This window comes from Dama dama, chromosome 3 (assembly GCF_033118175.1).
Source record: "Dama dama isolate Ldn47 chromosome 3, ASM3311817v1, whole genome shotgun sequence".
Classification (NCBI taxonomy): Eukaryota; Metazoa; Chordata; class Mammalia; order Artiodactyla; family Cervidae; genus Dama; species Dama dama.
In genome coordinates this window covers 51,712,391-51,728,021 of record NC_083683.1, presented here as the reverse complement: position 1 = coordinate 51,728,021, position 15,631 = coordinate 51,712,391, and the positions used below count along the sequence as shown (strand labels likewise).

Here is a 15,631-nt window from a genome sequence, read left to right as displayed (position 1 = left end):
TTTATGTCTCATTTTCTTGAAGAGATCTCTTATCTTTCCCATTCTATTGTTTCCTCATTTTCTTTGTATTGATAACTGAGGAAGGCTTTCTTATCTCTCCTTGCTATTTTTTGGAACTCTGCATTCAAATGGGTATAGCTTTCCTTTTCTCCTTTGCCTTTCACTTCTCTTCTTTTTTTCAGCTATTTGTAAGGCCTCCTCAGACAATCATTTTGCCTTTTTGCATTTTTTTTTCCTTAGGGATGGTTTAGATCACCACCTCTTGTACCATGTTATAAAACTCTGTCCATAGCTCTTCAGGTACTCTGTCTATCATATCTAATCCCTTGAATCTATCTGTCACTTCCACTGTATAATTGTAAGGGATTTGACTTAGGTCATACTTGAATGGGCTAGTGGTTTTCCCTACTTTCTTCAATTTAAGCCTGAATTTGGCAATAAGGAGTTCATGATCTGAGTCACAGTCAGTTCCCAGTCTTATTTTTGTTGACCATATAGAGCTTCTCCATCTTGGCTGCAAAGAATATAATCAACATGATTTTGGTATTGACCGTCTGGTGATGTCCACGTGTAGAATCTTCTCTTGTGTTGTTGGAATAGGGTGTTTGCTATGACCAGTGCGTTCTCTTGGCAAAACTCTCTTAACCTTTTACCTGCTTTGTTTTGTACTCCAAGGCCAAATTTGCTTGTTATTCTAGGTGTCTCTTGACTTCCTAGTTTTGCGTTCCAGTCTCTTATAATGAAAAGGACATCTTTTTTGGGTGTTAGTTCTAGAAAGTCTTATAGGTCTTCATAGAACCATTCAACATCAGCTTCTTCAGCATTACGGCTCAGGACATAGACCTGGATTACTGTGATAATGAATGGTTTGCCTTGGAAACAAACAGAGATCATTTTGTCGTTTTTGAGATTGCATCCAAGTACTGAATTCTGGACTCTTGTTGATTATGATGGCTACTCCATTTCTTCTAAGGGATTCTTGCCCATAGTAGTAGATATAACGGTCATCTGAATTAAACTCACCCACTCCCATCCATTTTAGTTCAGTCATTCCTAAAATGTTGATGTTCACTATTACCATCTCCTGTCTGACCACTTCCAATTTACCTTGATTCATGGACCTAACATTCCAGGTTCCTATGCATTATTGCTCTTTACAACATTGGACTTGACTTCCATCACCAGTCACATTCATAACTGGGTGTTGCTTTTGCCTTGGCTCCATCTCTTCATTCTTTCTGGAGTTATTTCTCCACTGATCTCCCGTGGAGTTCATCTTTCAGTGTCCTATCTTTTTGCCTTTTCATGATATTCATGGAGTTTTCAAGGCAAGAATTCTGAAGTGGTTTGCCATTCCCTTCGCCAGTGGACCACATTTTGTCAGAACTCTCCACCATGACTCGACCATCTTGGGTGGCCCTACATGGCATGGCTCATAGTTTCATTGAATTAGACAAGGCTGTGGTCCATGTGATCAACTTGATTAGTTTTCTGTGATTATGGTTTTCATTCTGTCTTCCCTCTGATGGATAAGGATGGGCTTATGGAAGCTTCCTGATGGTAGAGACTGACTGAGGGGGAAACTGGTTCTGATGGGTGTGGCCGTGCTCAGTAAATCTTCAGTCGGTTTTCTGTTGATGGATGGGGCTGTGTTCCTTCCCTGTTGTCTGACCTGAAGTCAAACTATGGTGGAGGAAATGAAGACAATGGTGACCTCCATCATAGGGTCCCAGGCAGGCAAGGCCACACTCAGTGCCCCTGACCTTGCAGCAGGCCACTGTTGACCCATGTCTCCACTGGAGACTCCTGGACACTCATGGGCAAGTCTGGGTCAGTCTCTTGTGGGGTCACTGCTCCTTTCTCTTGGGTCCTGGTGCAAACAAGGTGACTGTATAGAGCTTCTCTATCTTTGGCTGCAAATAATATAATCAATCTGATTTCAGTATCGACCATCTGGTGATGTCCATGTGTAGAGTCGTCTCTTGTGTTGTTGAAATAGAGTGTTTGCTGTGACCAGTGTGTTCTCTTGGCCTTTCCCTCTCTATTCTGCCTTTTGACTTCGGTTCCTCATTGCTTTTTTTTCTTGCTTCCATAAAAGAACATGGATTCCCTCCCTGACAACATGGTTATTTTGAGACATTAGCCTGCCATCCTCTTGGTCAGTTGACTTTCCGAATAAAGTCATATTCCTTGCCTCAACACCTTGTCACTTGGACTTATTGACCTGTTTTGCGGCAAGCGGAGCAAGCTTGGACTTGGTAACAGAAGTGGGTGGCAGGAATAAGCAAAGACACAAGTTAGTTTAAGACATGCTGAAATATACTTTCCTGTGAGCTTCCTGGAAGAGCTGATTAGTAAGTAGTTGGAGATACAGGTCTGGAGTTCAGAAAATAGGACTGGGCCAAAATATGGAGTTGGTGGAGATACATTTTAATCTTTCCCTTTCTCAAAAATAGACCTTCAGAAATCAAGCTCAAACTTCTGAGAAAGGCATTTAAAACTACCTCCTCTGCCTGCACTTTCTGTCCCTATCTTAAGGTGCACAATATCACATCATACTTAAGTCCTGAAACAACACTAGATAGCTAGATACTCAATCCTTTCTTAACCCCAACAGAAAATAATTTCTTTGTTACCTATGGCTCTGAATTTATTCTTCCCTTATATACTCATCATTTGCAACTTTGTAGCTTTTCTCCTCTGTTGAGAAACTCTCCACATTCTATCTTATATGACAGTTGTTACTGTATATATTTTATCTCTACTATATGCTGAGAGTAGTGACTATACCTCCTTCATATCTGTTTACAGCAGATGCCTGTAAAGTACCTCAAGCTACCTATACATATATTCAGTAACTACTTCATGAGTTGAAATAGATTCATTTCATTTTCATAGTTTCCCTTGATTTAAGGTAAAAGTTTATAGTATTTGTTTTGAGCATAGTACTCAAAGATACTACCATATAAACATTTTTTTTTTAAGTCATACAAGTTCGAAAACACCTCACCAAACATAAAGATAATCTAGAAATAAAAGCTTTAAATAAAAGGAAATGTGGGCGTGAAATGCAATATTCCTACATGGAAAAAATACTTGGCCTTGTTCTCACAGACAAATTTTCAGGCACATTAGAGATGATGATGTGGATAAGGAAATTGGTACCCTTGCACATTTCCTGGGGATTAAATGTCTACACCTCTGAGGTAAATGGATGAGCAAAATAATTTACAGTTTTTATGCATGCAGTTTATCAACATGTATGTTGCAGATTACACAGTCTAGAAAGTAGTGCAACAGTACAAAGTTATTCATTCATATCTTCAAATATGACTATTATACTTAATAATTGTAAACCTACTGCTGTGGATTTGTCCATGTTAAAATGCTTCTTGTTTTTTCCCCCAGCACAGAAATATGGAACTTGATCAGATATAACCATAGTCCTAAAATGGCATCCTTCTACATGCTAATATTACAATTCTACAGATCACTGAAATTGCAGTAAATAGATAGTTGTTAAAAAGAAGCATTTTAGTTCTCTTTTATATGACAAAGGTTAGTACTTTTAAGAGAATTCTTCAGAGCACACTGTCCTTGAAAGAGTAGTAGATTTTTATGATAATCATCATAAATTCTATTGCAAGATAGTTGCAGAATTATCTCTACAGAATTGTGGGGTTTTTTTTTTTTTTATAAGAATAAGATTTCCCACTCTTTATGTATTTACGGAATTTCCTCAAAAAGCCTTTTCTGTGAAGGCATTTCACAGAATCCATTACTTCCCTATATTCATCTGTATCATGTGTTATTTTAATGATTAGTTTTCCTTGTTACTTTTGGACACTTAATGAATGCGCTCATTATGTTCTGTCACTTTTGCCAGACTAGTCTGTATTTACCGTATGGAAAGAAGTAGAAGTGTTCATCGCTCAGTCGTGTCCCACTCTTTGCGACCCTGTGGACTGTAGCCCACCAGGCTCCTCTCTCCATGGGATTTCACATGCAAGAATACTGGAATGGGTAGCCATTCCCTCCTCCAGGGAATCTTCCCGACCCAGGGGTCAAACCCAGGTCTCCTGCATTACAAGTAGATTCTTTACTATCTGAGCCACCAGCGAGGGGGTGTATATTATATATATGATTTACTGTATATCATACCACATGTCTGGTGGAAAAGTGAAGTACTTCTCTCTTCTCAGTTAAATAAGAAGCAGAGTAATTAACAGAGAAAGAAGAGAAAGTGGTATCTGAGATGTGAGGAGAGTGGAGAAGTTATGATGTGTTTGCATCAGAGAGTTGCAGTGGAAATTAATGGACAATGCTGATGGTTCTTACAGTAGGTAGTTTAACAAGATGGCCAGCAACAATTCTCACCATTTACTATTTATGCTCTTTGGTAATCCTCTCTCCTTGGGCTTACTGAGTGGCTTCTAACAGATAGACTATGGGAGAAGTGGTGAAATGCCACTTCTGAAATTTAGATGTGGAAGACTGTTGCTGCCGTCTTGGGCACCTGCTGTCTCTTGGAATGCTTTTTCTAGGAGAAGCCAGCCCCCAGTCCTCTGGAGTGGCTCCTGGGTTAAGGAAACAAGGCCTGACAGTAGCACTGTTAGTGACCTTAGAAATAAATTCCCTTTCCCTCCACTCCTGTCCCAGACAAGACTTAGAGATGAGACCATGTCTCTGGGCAGCAACTTGATGTTAATAACTTCACTAGAAACCTGAACCAGAGGCATCCAGCTAAGCTGTTCATAGATTCCTTATCCAGAAGCTGTGAGATAATTTACTATTTTCAGTGGCTACACTTTGGGAGTTACTTTTTACGCATCAGGAGATAACTAATACAGCCCTCTTGAGACATGTGGTCATAAATTTAAAAGATACTGAAAGCAGTTACAAATGTAAAGTAAGATAGCAGAGGTATGTATTTTTTTTAGTCACATTCTGATGCACAGAAAGGGAAAGCAAGCAAAATTAAACCCAGGTTACTCCTAGAGCAGAAGAAGAAAAGATAGGAAAAAGGAGGGGATGAAATAAAGACACATTTTTAGCTTTGCTCTCTATATTTCTGTATGATTGAATTATTTATAATCAGTTTATGTTTATTCTTTATGTGTATAATTTAAAATAAAAGACAATGCTAAAAAAGCAGCATTGAAGACTTCTTCCTGATAATATACTATAGAAACAGGCAATATAGTTTATCAGGGAAGGGCAAAATCACAGGGTTTGATCTGCTTCTTGAACAGCATTTATAGAGCACAAGGTAAAGCCTTCAGATCACAGCTAAGTGGTTATTTGCAAATGCTAGGTTTTAGCCCCTGGTAAGGCAGCAGCATTCCCAGTCCATGTAAAAATCCAGATGAACACTCTGCTCAAGGTCCAGAGCTCTGCAGCTGTTGGCAAATCACACAGGGAACCTTGGCATCTATCACCCAAGTCTGCTTCACTTTTCTCTGTGTGAAAACCTCTAGAGGCCCAAGGACAAAAGGCATCTCGTCATTTAAGCGTCAAGTACTGTTAAGTTAGATTCTCCAAGGCTTTCATCAACTGTGTCATTGTAGCCTCATCATTCTCTCAGGCTGTTACTCGATGAAGGTATAAGCACCGATGGAGAAAATAAAGACTTCTTGAGGTCTGTTTTGTTTTCAAATTCCATGCCAAACCCTTTTGGTGTGGGTAGTTTCCTTGGCAATTATTCACTGTGCTTTGCTTACTCTGCCTGCCTTCTAAAATGTATGCCCCTTAATAGTGGATATAAAGGAGCAGAACTGTCAATTCACTGAAAACAAGACAAAATTAATAGTAAATAATGGAATATAATCTGATTGAATTTCCGTCCCTATTAGACTGACATCTTTTAAGCACGGACCATATCTTCTGATGCAACATTCACTAAACATCTGACTTTGCCAGGCAAAAGATACATGAGGAATAGCCCAGACAAGCATGTGTCATGATTTTCTTGGGCATGTCATTGTTGTATTTTCTCTAACCTCATTTTCCCTCTATCCTGCTTTCACTTGTTTTTCTACCTCTTTTTGGGTCAAATTTTTACATGCGGCCATTAAAAAATTTATCTGATAGTATAGATTTATTTATTCTAAAAACATCCTTTAACAAATTATCCACAAAAATTGGTTTGCTGTTACAAGTATTAATTATTCACAAATCAATTAATTATTATAATTAGGAAGCAAAAGTTAGATTTTAACATGTTTCCAATCACTTGTAAAAATACACAGCAAAAATCACCAATACCTGAAATATGAGATCAGTGTCAACTAATTACATCTTACTGAACATGACAGAGGATGAGATGGCCGGATGGCATCACCGACTCGATGGACATGAGTTTGAGTAGACTCTGGGAGTTGGTGATGGACAGGGAGGCCTGGTGTGCTGCGATTCATGGGGTCGTGAAGAGTCAGACATGACTGAGCAACTGAATTCAACTGAACTGAACATGTCTCAATTTGAAGACCTTAAACTCTAGGCCTTTTCCTTGTACTGACCTTCACACGACTCTCCACTTGGTGAAAACATCCCATTGTCATGGTAGCCGTCTCTGCACTCACAGTGGTACCACCCAGGCAGGTTGATGCAGTTAGCACGGCTGTCACACTGGACAAAGCCATCAGAGCACTCATCAATGTCTGGGAAAGAAAACACAGATGAGATGTTATACAACTGTTGCCTCACTCTCTAAGAAACTAAAATATTCTGTTAGACGGGGACTAAAATATTCAGTGCCAGCAAATCCTTAAAACTGATAAAATATAAAATAAAGGAAGTCTACTTGGTTGTTGACAGCTATACAGAAAGAATGTAGTGGAATTAGTGATAGGAGAAACATCTAGACAGTTTCCCTGTTGCAAAAGTCATCCAACTGCAGAAAATGGAAAAACAAAAGCATCCATGGTAATCATTAGTGTTGCTGGCCAAATATTTCCCGCTCTTCTACCAGACACCAGCTAAGATTGCCATGTGACTTCCTGAAGCCAACTAGGCAGTGATATGTGTCACTTCTAGACAGAATCTTAAAAATGCAGTGTGTGGATTCCCACATATTCCTTCCCCATCACGATGACCAGTGATTTCCACAAGCTCTGAAGTTCAGCCTGAGTCCTGAGTGAAGATGATATGGGACATAGTCCTCCTCTACTTGCGGTGGACATACAGTAAGAACAAGAAATAAACCTTTTTGCTTTAAGTCACTGAGATTTTAGAGTCTTTTAATACTATCAACATAATCTCCAGTGTATGGCAATAGCATTCATGCATCAATATGCTTCTGATTTTTGAAAATATTATTTCTTTTATGTCACCTTTTAATTGGTTCATATATATCATTAACTCATTCAGTCCTCAAAAAAGATCTTGATATGTAGACAGTATATTGAACATATGGGAAAAAAAATGAAGTAAAAGGAGATAATGGGATATAACCAAGGTCACCTAAAAGTTCATGGTAGCCTAACTTCCAGCTGTGTGTTCCTTCGTACAAGTAGACACAGGTTCAAATTGGCAAAATACCTAAACAAACAGAGTATGCATCCTGAGTCTAATATATTGCTTCCAGTAGCTTTTTACTAATCACAAATGTTACAAGGTCATTATTCTCCTTGTTCAGGTTGTTGATAAATGGGAACATCTGATGTTCATCCAAATCTCTTTATTCATTCATAGAAGAAAAAGTAATGCCTAGAGTTGCCTGGCAGAGTGTCCCCTTCTTCTTATATACCGTCTGGGCTTCTGGATGCATGGGACTGCCTCAGTTCAGTTGCTCACTCATTTCCGACTCTTTGCAACACCATGGACTGCAGCACACCAGGCTTTCCTGTCCATCGCCAACTCCCGGAGCTTACTCAAACTCATGTCCATTGAGTCAGTGATGCCATCAAACATCTCATCCTTTGTTATCCACTTCTCTTCCTGCCGTCAATCTTTCCTAGCATCAGGGTCTTTTCCAATGAGTCAGTTCTTCACATCAGGTGGCCAAAATATTGGGAGTTTCAGCTTCAGCACCAGTCCTTCAAATGAATATTCAGGACTGATTTCCTTTAGGATTGACTGGTTGGATCTCCTTGCCATCCAAAGAACTCTCAAGAGTCTTCTCCACAGTTCAAAAGCATGAATTTTTCAGTGCTCAGCTTTTTTTAGGGTCCAACTCTAACATCCATACATGACTACTGGAAAAACCATAGCTTTGACTAGACAGACTTTTGTCGGCAAAGTCATGTCTCTGCTTTTTAATATGCTGTCTAGGTTGGTCATAGCTTTTTTCCCAAGGAGGAACCATCTTTTAATTTCATGACTGCAGTCACCATCTGCAGTGATTTTGGAGCCCCCCAAAATAAAGTCTTTCACTGTTTCCATTGTTCCCCCATCTATTTGCCATGAAGTGATGGGGCTGGATGCCATAATCTTAGTCTTCTGAATGTTGAGCTTTAAGCCAACTTTTTCACTCTCCTCTTTCACTTTCATCAAGAGGCTCTTTAATTCTTCTTCACTTTCTGCCATAAGGGTAATCTCATCTGAATATCTGAGGTTATTGACATTTCTCCCAGCAATCTTGATTCCAGCTTGTGCTTCATCCAGCCTGGCATTTTGCATGATCCCCTGGAGAAGGAAATGGCAACCCACTCCAGTATTCTTGCCTGGAGAATCCCACGGATGGAGGAGCCTGGTGGGCTATAGTCCACGGGGTCGCAAAGAGTTGGACATGACTGAGTGACTTCACTTTCACTTTACTTTCACTCTGCATATAAGTTAAATAAGCAGGGTGACAATATACAGCCTTGATGTACTCCTTTCCCGATTTGGAACCAGTCTGTTTTTCAATGTCCAGTTCTAATTGTTGCTTCTTGACCTGCACACAGATTTCTCAGGAGGCAGGTCGGGTGGTCTGGTATTCCCATCTCTTGAAGAATTTTCCAGTTTTTTGTGATCTACACAGTCAAAGGCTTTGGTGTAATCAATAAAGCAGAAGTAGATGTTTTTCTGGAACTCTCTTGCTTTTTCGATGATCCAATGGATGTTGGCAATTTGATCTCTGGTTCCTCTGTCTTTTCTAAATTCAGCTTGAACATCTGGAAGTTCATGGTTCATGTACTGTTGAAGCCTGGCTTGAGGGATTTTGAGCATTACTTTGCTAGTGTGTGAGATAGTGCAATTGTGTGGTAGTTTGCGTATTCTTTGGTATTGCCTTTCTTTGGGATTTGAATGAAAACTGACCTTTTCCAGTCCTGTGGCCACTGCTGAGTTTTCCAAATTTGCTGGCATCTTGAGTGTAGCACTTTTACAGCATCATCTTTTAGGATTTGAAATAGCTCAACTGGAATTCCATCACCTCCACTAGCTTTGTAGTGATGCTTCCTAAGGCCCACTTGACTTCACATTCCAGGATGTCTGGCTCTAGGTGAGTGATCACGCAATCGCGGGGTTGCCCCAGACCTTGCTAAATGATCTGCTGTCATATCCATCTTGACAGCCTTGCCATGCCTACAGATACCACTTGCCAAAGTAGAACAGGCTTTTCTTAATGTTTCCCACACCTGTGTCATATTCCCTGCTGCAGTGACCATCAGGAAAATGCCCTTCCTTCCTTGTTGAAGTACTTTTTAGAATTCTTTTCCTCCAGACAGTCCACTTTAATTCAGTTAGATGAGACTAAGAAGCCAGTAAATACTGTTGAGCTGGAGTGGAGGATCCATTGCTTCTCAGTCTCATCTAATTCCAAATTCTGGAAGTATATATTTCTTTCACTTTCTTTTAAAATTTCCTCTTTTTCTTTGTTCAATTTTGAAAGAGACAAACTTTGAATAAAAGAATAAATTTTTTTAAAAGGAAAAAAAAATGTCATCACTCAGTTATTTCTTGATAAACCCAGAGATCCTTACTTAAAGAAGGTACAAACCATTCTCTTAGATCAGGTAATAAGTGAAAAAATAAATATTTCATATTATTGCAAAATTTTTTTATTTCAAAGTCGTGACTGAATGACATGTCACTATGGTTCCTCTTCTGAAGAGTCAGTTCCTGCTGTCAGTAATTCCTATTGTCAAAATAATTGTTAGTGGCTAAATCAGCTAGCCATTAACTTCCTGACATATAGCTGATATGGACTGCTTTGATTTACTAAGACTTTACAGGTTTCCTGAAACAGCCTATTTGTATTTCAGGGGCCTCCCTAACTGATGAACCTCTGATTTATAAATTGGACTAAAATGCTATGCTTATTTCAGCTTTATATGGTCTTTTCCTCTAACCCAAATGATGCAGAAAATTGGTTATGTCATTTCTTAAGTGCATGGACAAAAGAAAACAGGTTGGAATTTAAGCTTTGGAAGTGAGTTTATTGGAAGAAGGCCATGAGGGGGATGTTTAGAGTACCTTATTTTAGAAGAATCTGTTCATTAGCATTGGTGATTTGGAAGTAACTATTAATGGAACAGAGCCTTTTCTACTGAAGCAACTTTCACATTGCATGTGCACTTTTATTTAGCCCTTTTATTTTTCTGCAACACAAGGGTTATCTCAGGTCACATGGCACAGATATATATTTAAACTTTTACTCCTCATTCATTTTCTCTTGTCAGTCATTCTAATCACCAGGACCACTGTTATGCTGCTTCATCCCCACTTCTCTTTGTTTACATTACAGCAGACTTCCTTGATCTATAACCATTAAATTTTAATAGAAATGCTATGCAGTATATTGGTGGATATCCCCTGAAGACTGGGGATTGAAACATATGCTGGCCATAATGCATTTTCCTACACAATTTGAGTATTATTATTTGACTGTTACTATTAAGTTGTATTTTAAAAGATACATAAGCAAATATATGTCACTCATTAATTTACCATTCAATACTTATTGAATACCTGTTATATGCCAAGTACTAAGTGTTAGGGAAACAAGGATACACAATGCAAAAGTAATTCCTGCCCTCACTGGGTTTAGTATATATCTAAATTGTGTTTTAAGAAAATAAATTTATGAAAGTCTGAATTTACAATCCTATAGGACAGTGTTTCCTAACATGTGACACATCTGCCACCACTGGTATGGTATTTAGGCAATAATAGGTCAATATTTTATTTCAGGTTTCTGCATTATTTCTATTTATAGTAAGCTATGGTTTTTCCAGTAGTCATGTATGGATGTGAGAGTTGGACCATAAAGAAAGCTGAGCGCTGAAGAATTCATGCTTTTGAACTGGAGTGTTGGAGAAGACTCTTGAGAGTCCCTTGGACAGCAAGGAGATCCATCCAGTCCATCCTAAAGGAGATCAGTCCTGAATATTCATTGGAAGGACTGATGCTGAAGCTGAAGCTCCAATACTTTGGTCACCTGATGTGAAGAACTAACTCATTTGAAAAGATCCTGATGCTGGGAAAGATTGAAGGTGGGAGGAGAAGGGGACAACAGAGGATGAGATGGCTGGATGGCATCACTGACTCAATGGACATGAGTTTGAGTAAACTCTGGGAGTTGGTGATGGACAGGGAGGCCTGGCGTGCTGCAGTTCATGGGGTCGTAAAGAGTTGGACACGACTGAGCGACTGAGCGACTGAACTGATAGCAAGTGATACTAATAGTACAGTAGTGAAATTGTATTTAAATTTTAAAAGTGAGAGGGATTAGAGAAACAACATTAAGTATATATTGGTATAGACAATATATGTATATGACAAAACTTATTAAGATGGCATATAAATAACTGGAGTTTTGATATAGCATGGAACAATTATTCACATTTCAGAACAAATTACTGAGCAATTCCTTAGGTACTGAAATGTCTTAATTCATTTAAAATATGACTCAATTTATCAAATACAGTATAAATATCCATATGGCATGGCTCAAATTATATACTTGTTACCATTTAGGACAGCAAAGTAAAGCTGGTCAGATAATGTGCATTGCTTTATTTTACACTTTCATGTTCTTGCTATTTTTGATTTGTTTATGAAAACTTTTCTACTTTGGTGAAAGTCAGTAGAAAATGAAAGTGTGCTTGAATTGCCAAAGTATGCACTTCCCAAAGGAGGTATGTTTGTTTGGGTCATGGTTCTAATTAAAATGAAAGATAAAGCAAGCAGCATTGTAAGCTATCTGATGGTATGTATGCCGTTAGTTACTCTGTAAACCTTAATAAGAATTGAAATCTGATCTGCCACTTAAGAATTAAGTAGATTTTTATCTATACACAAATTTAAATATTACTGTGAGTTAGAATACCTAAATGCACACACTGTGTGCATTAACAGAAAATAGCAAAAAAAAATCAAATAATTTATTTCTTTGGTACTTCTTTAGGTCAGTTAAAAATGAAACTTCATATTATCAAGTTAGAAATACAAAGAACAGCAGACCTAGGGGAGAAAAAGTTATTATAAGAACCACCAAGTTTGAACAAATTACTTTCCAACTGAATAAGAGTATTCAAAAAGATCAGTACAGAATGTATAAGTTCATATGATTGATTCTTGATTATAAGGGCCTTAATTTTACACTCTGCAGGTACATTATATAAAAAACTAAAAATAAGTTTTATAAAAAACTATGATTTCATTACATATTCTGTCTTAGGAAGGAACTAGTTTGTAGTTCCTTGGGAACACTTAGAACTTTTTCAGCAACTCCTTTTAGGACAGTCAGCTAGTGATGATATTAAGATGCTGTCCCAGAGTGCAGAGAATCTAAAATCCAAAACTGCTTAGCTATCTAATAGCTGTCACAAATAGCAGTTATACTCCAGGGATCAAAATCAACTTGGAAAATAAAAGTGGAAGCACTGTGGGGATAGATTTTCTAGAAAGTACGTATGTTTTAAGGACTTCCCGAGTGGCTCAGACGGTAAAGCGTCTGCCCACAATGCGGGAGACCTGGGTTTGGTCCCTGGGTCGGGAAGATCCTCTGGAGAAGGAAATGGAAACCCACTACATAATCATTAAAAATAAACTGAGACAGAAAACAAGCAAGGAAACTGTATGAATAAAAAAAAAGCTCACAGATGTTAGTATCTTGCTTTTTTCATCTTCCTCAGGTATGGTGACATAAGACTGGGTGCCTCCTATGTTCTGAAGCCAGACACTGGCTTCAGCCAGACACTGGTTTCAGAGGTAGCCAGATGAAAACAGCATTTAGAAGGTCACTTCAGAAAGTGACAAATCATTTCTTTGTAAAATTAAATGTAGTTATAAAATGAGACACTTGAATGATAAACAAAGCCTTCTCATGCATGATAACAGTTATTTCTACTATAACAGCATATCTCAGAACAATATAAAGTGCAGATATCTAGAACCATCTATATCTAAAACAAACCCTAATCATTAGTTTAAGTTGCTACCCTATACAAAAGAAAAAATATATATATTTTTAAATCAAAAATCTATTTTTAATGGTAAAGCCAAATAATGAGACTACTGTATTTCCAAGTGTTTATTATTAATAAAAACCTGACATAATTTCTCATTAAAAATAGTGCTTGGACTATTATTTATGTCAGTATCCTAGGCACTGGTAGTTAAATTATATTGATAAACAGTAGGCAATTATACATCCTCAAAACAATTAATCAACTCTTGATTACCCACATGTGGAGATTATCTGCAACAGTTATTTTTTTTTAAATCACAAGGTCATTTCCTTCTGTCTTTTGTTGAGTTTTTGGGGAGTCTGCTTTCAACATTCAGATGTGAGTGCTCAAGGAAAGCAAACTCATTTGAGTATTGCATTGTTTTTTACAACTATGTCAGATTTGAATATGTTAATAAAATGTCGTCCAAAATTTCATAAGAAGGCTAATTTTCTCATGTGAACTTTTTAAAAGTAAAGTGATGATATATGTAAATAAACTTTGAAAATCCTAAAATTCTTTTCACAAGTTGGATGATAACATTGGAGATTTAGTGAAAATTACTTTAATTACTTTACAGTTCATAATTAGGGAGCCAATGACTGCTGTTAAACATAATATCATTTCTTCATCATGTCATTTAGGCGTCACAACAGCTATGTGAACTATTCCTATCCCAGTGTCATAGACAAAGAAGCAGTGAAAGCAGATGCGTTGCCCAAGGTCAAACCACAGCCCAGAACCCTGTCAAGTCCAGTGCTCTCTCTCTCGCCGTGGGCTGCCTCTGAAGACCAACACTTGGCCAACCAGAAACAGCCTGTACTCTGAGATCCTAATGTGAGTGCATTTCAGCTCTTTGGTGTGCTAGCGGTGTAACATTGAGTGCTTTACTAAGCCTTTCTGAGTTTTCTGTTTTAGAGAAGTAATACTCTCTACCTCTTAGTTTGCTGTTGACTACTGTTATTAGGTAATCTTCTAAAAACTTTTCCTCACAGGAGAAACAGTGCCTAGCTCATAATAGGTATCCCTCCCTATCTTTTTGCTCACTTTTCCAAAGTATCTTGACTCTTTGGGTTTTCTATTTATTAGTTTGTGAAATTTTCACCAAAAACCCCAAAACAAAACAAAAAAATACGGTGAGGGGAAGTCTGAATTGGTTCTATTGATTGATTTGGGGAGAACAGATTCGTTACATTATTGAATCTTTTAATCCATATACATGATGTATTTCCTCTTTCTCTAATGATTTTTATAGCTTTTATGGTCTTCATAGGTTTTTAAAAGGATGTCTTCTATATATTTTGCCTGGGCTTATTCCTAAATGGCTTTTTTTTTTTTCAGGTATTCATTTTATTAAGACTAACATTATTTCCCCCCCACGTTATTAAGGTGTAACTCACAAATAAAATGTTAATATATTTAAAGTGTACAAATATGATGATTTAATATAAGTATAAAGTATGAAAGGATTCTCTCACTGAGTTAATTAGCATATCCATCATCTCACAGATTTACTTTTTATTTTTGGTAAGAACCTTGGCACTCTACTCTTTTAGAAAATTTTTATTATACAATACAGTGTTATTAACTATAGTCATCATGGTACACATATTATTTCCTCACACCTAAAACCATCTATATTGAGGTAACATTTATATACAAAAAATGATCAACAATTTCATGAGTTTTGATATGTAACCACTACACAATCAAAGTATAATAAATTGTTTTCATGCCCAAAATTTCCTTAATATTACAATAGTTTAAAAAAAATAATGTCTGTAAATACGGGCAGTGACTGCGTCTGTGTGTTTTTTTTTTTTCTCTAACATCTAGCAAAGTACTGGACACATAGTTAGAGGTTCATAAGCATTTACTAAGTGAATGAATGATCTATTTGTAAATCAAGTAACTAAGTGGCAAGCTCAGCATGTCACCTTTTGAGTCCTGCGAGATCAGGGGGAACTACAGCAGGGGTAGTAGCTTAAAAGCATTCACTAAGATGCAATAACAAGATAAGATGACAGTTTCTCATCCTACTTCAAATATTTATGTCAAAAACTTGATTATAGGATTAAATGGAGTAGAACTGGTGTAAAAAATATGTTCACTACATGTATAAGATACAGTATAAATGTAATGGTGTATTTAATATATATAACATATATTACTAATTTTTTAACAAAAAGGGTACATCACAACTTCTAATTAAAGATGAAAGATTAAAAACACTGTTAAATCTCTCCTTCCTCCTA

General features: G+C 37.4%; 1 protein-coding gene across 2 annotated transcripts in view; it reads right to left on the bottom strand.

The window, feature by feature from the left end:
- The window catches only part of NELL2 (neural EGFL like 2), a 361,767-nt gene that overhangs the window by 18,539 nt on the left and 327,597 nt on the right, over positions 1-15,631 (bottom strand). For both annotated transcript variants that reach the window (XM_061129495.1, XM_061129499.1), the window contains exon 17: positions 6,519-6,659. In XM_061129495.1, the coding sequence (XP_060985478.1) occupies positions 6,519-6,659 (141 nt within the window). The remainder of the gene's footprint in view (positions 1-6,518; positions 6,660-15,631) is intronic.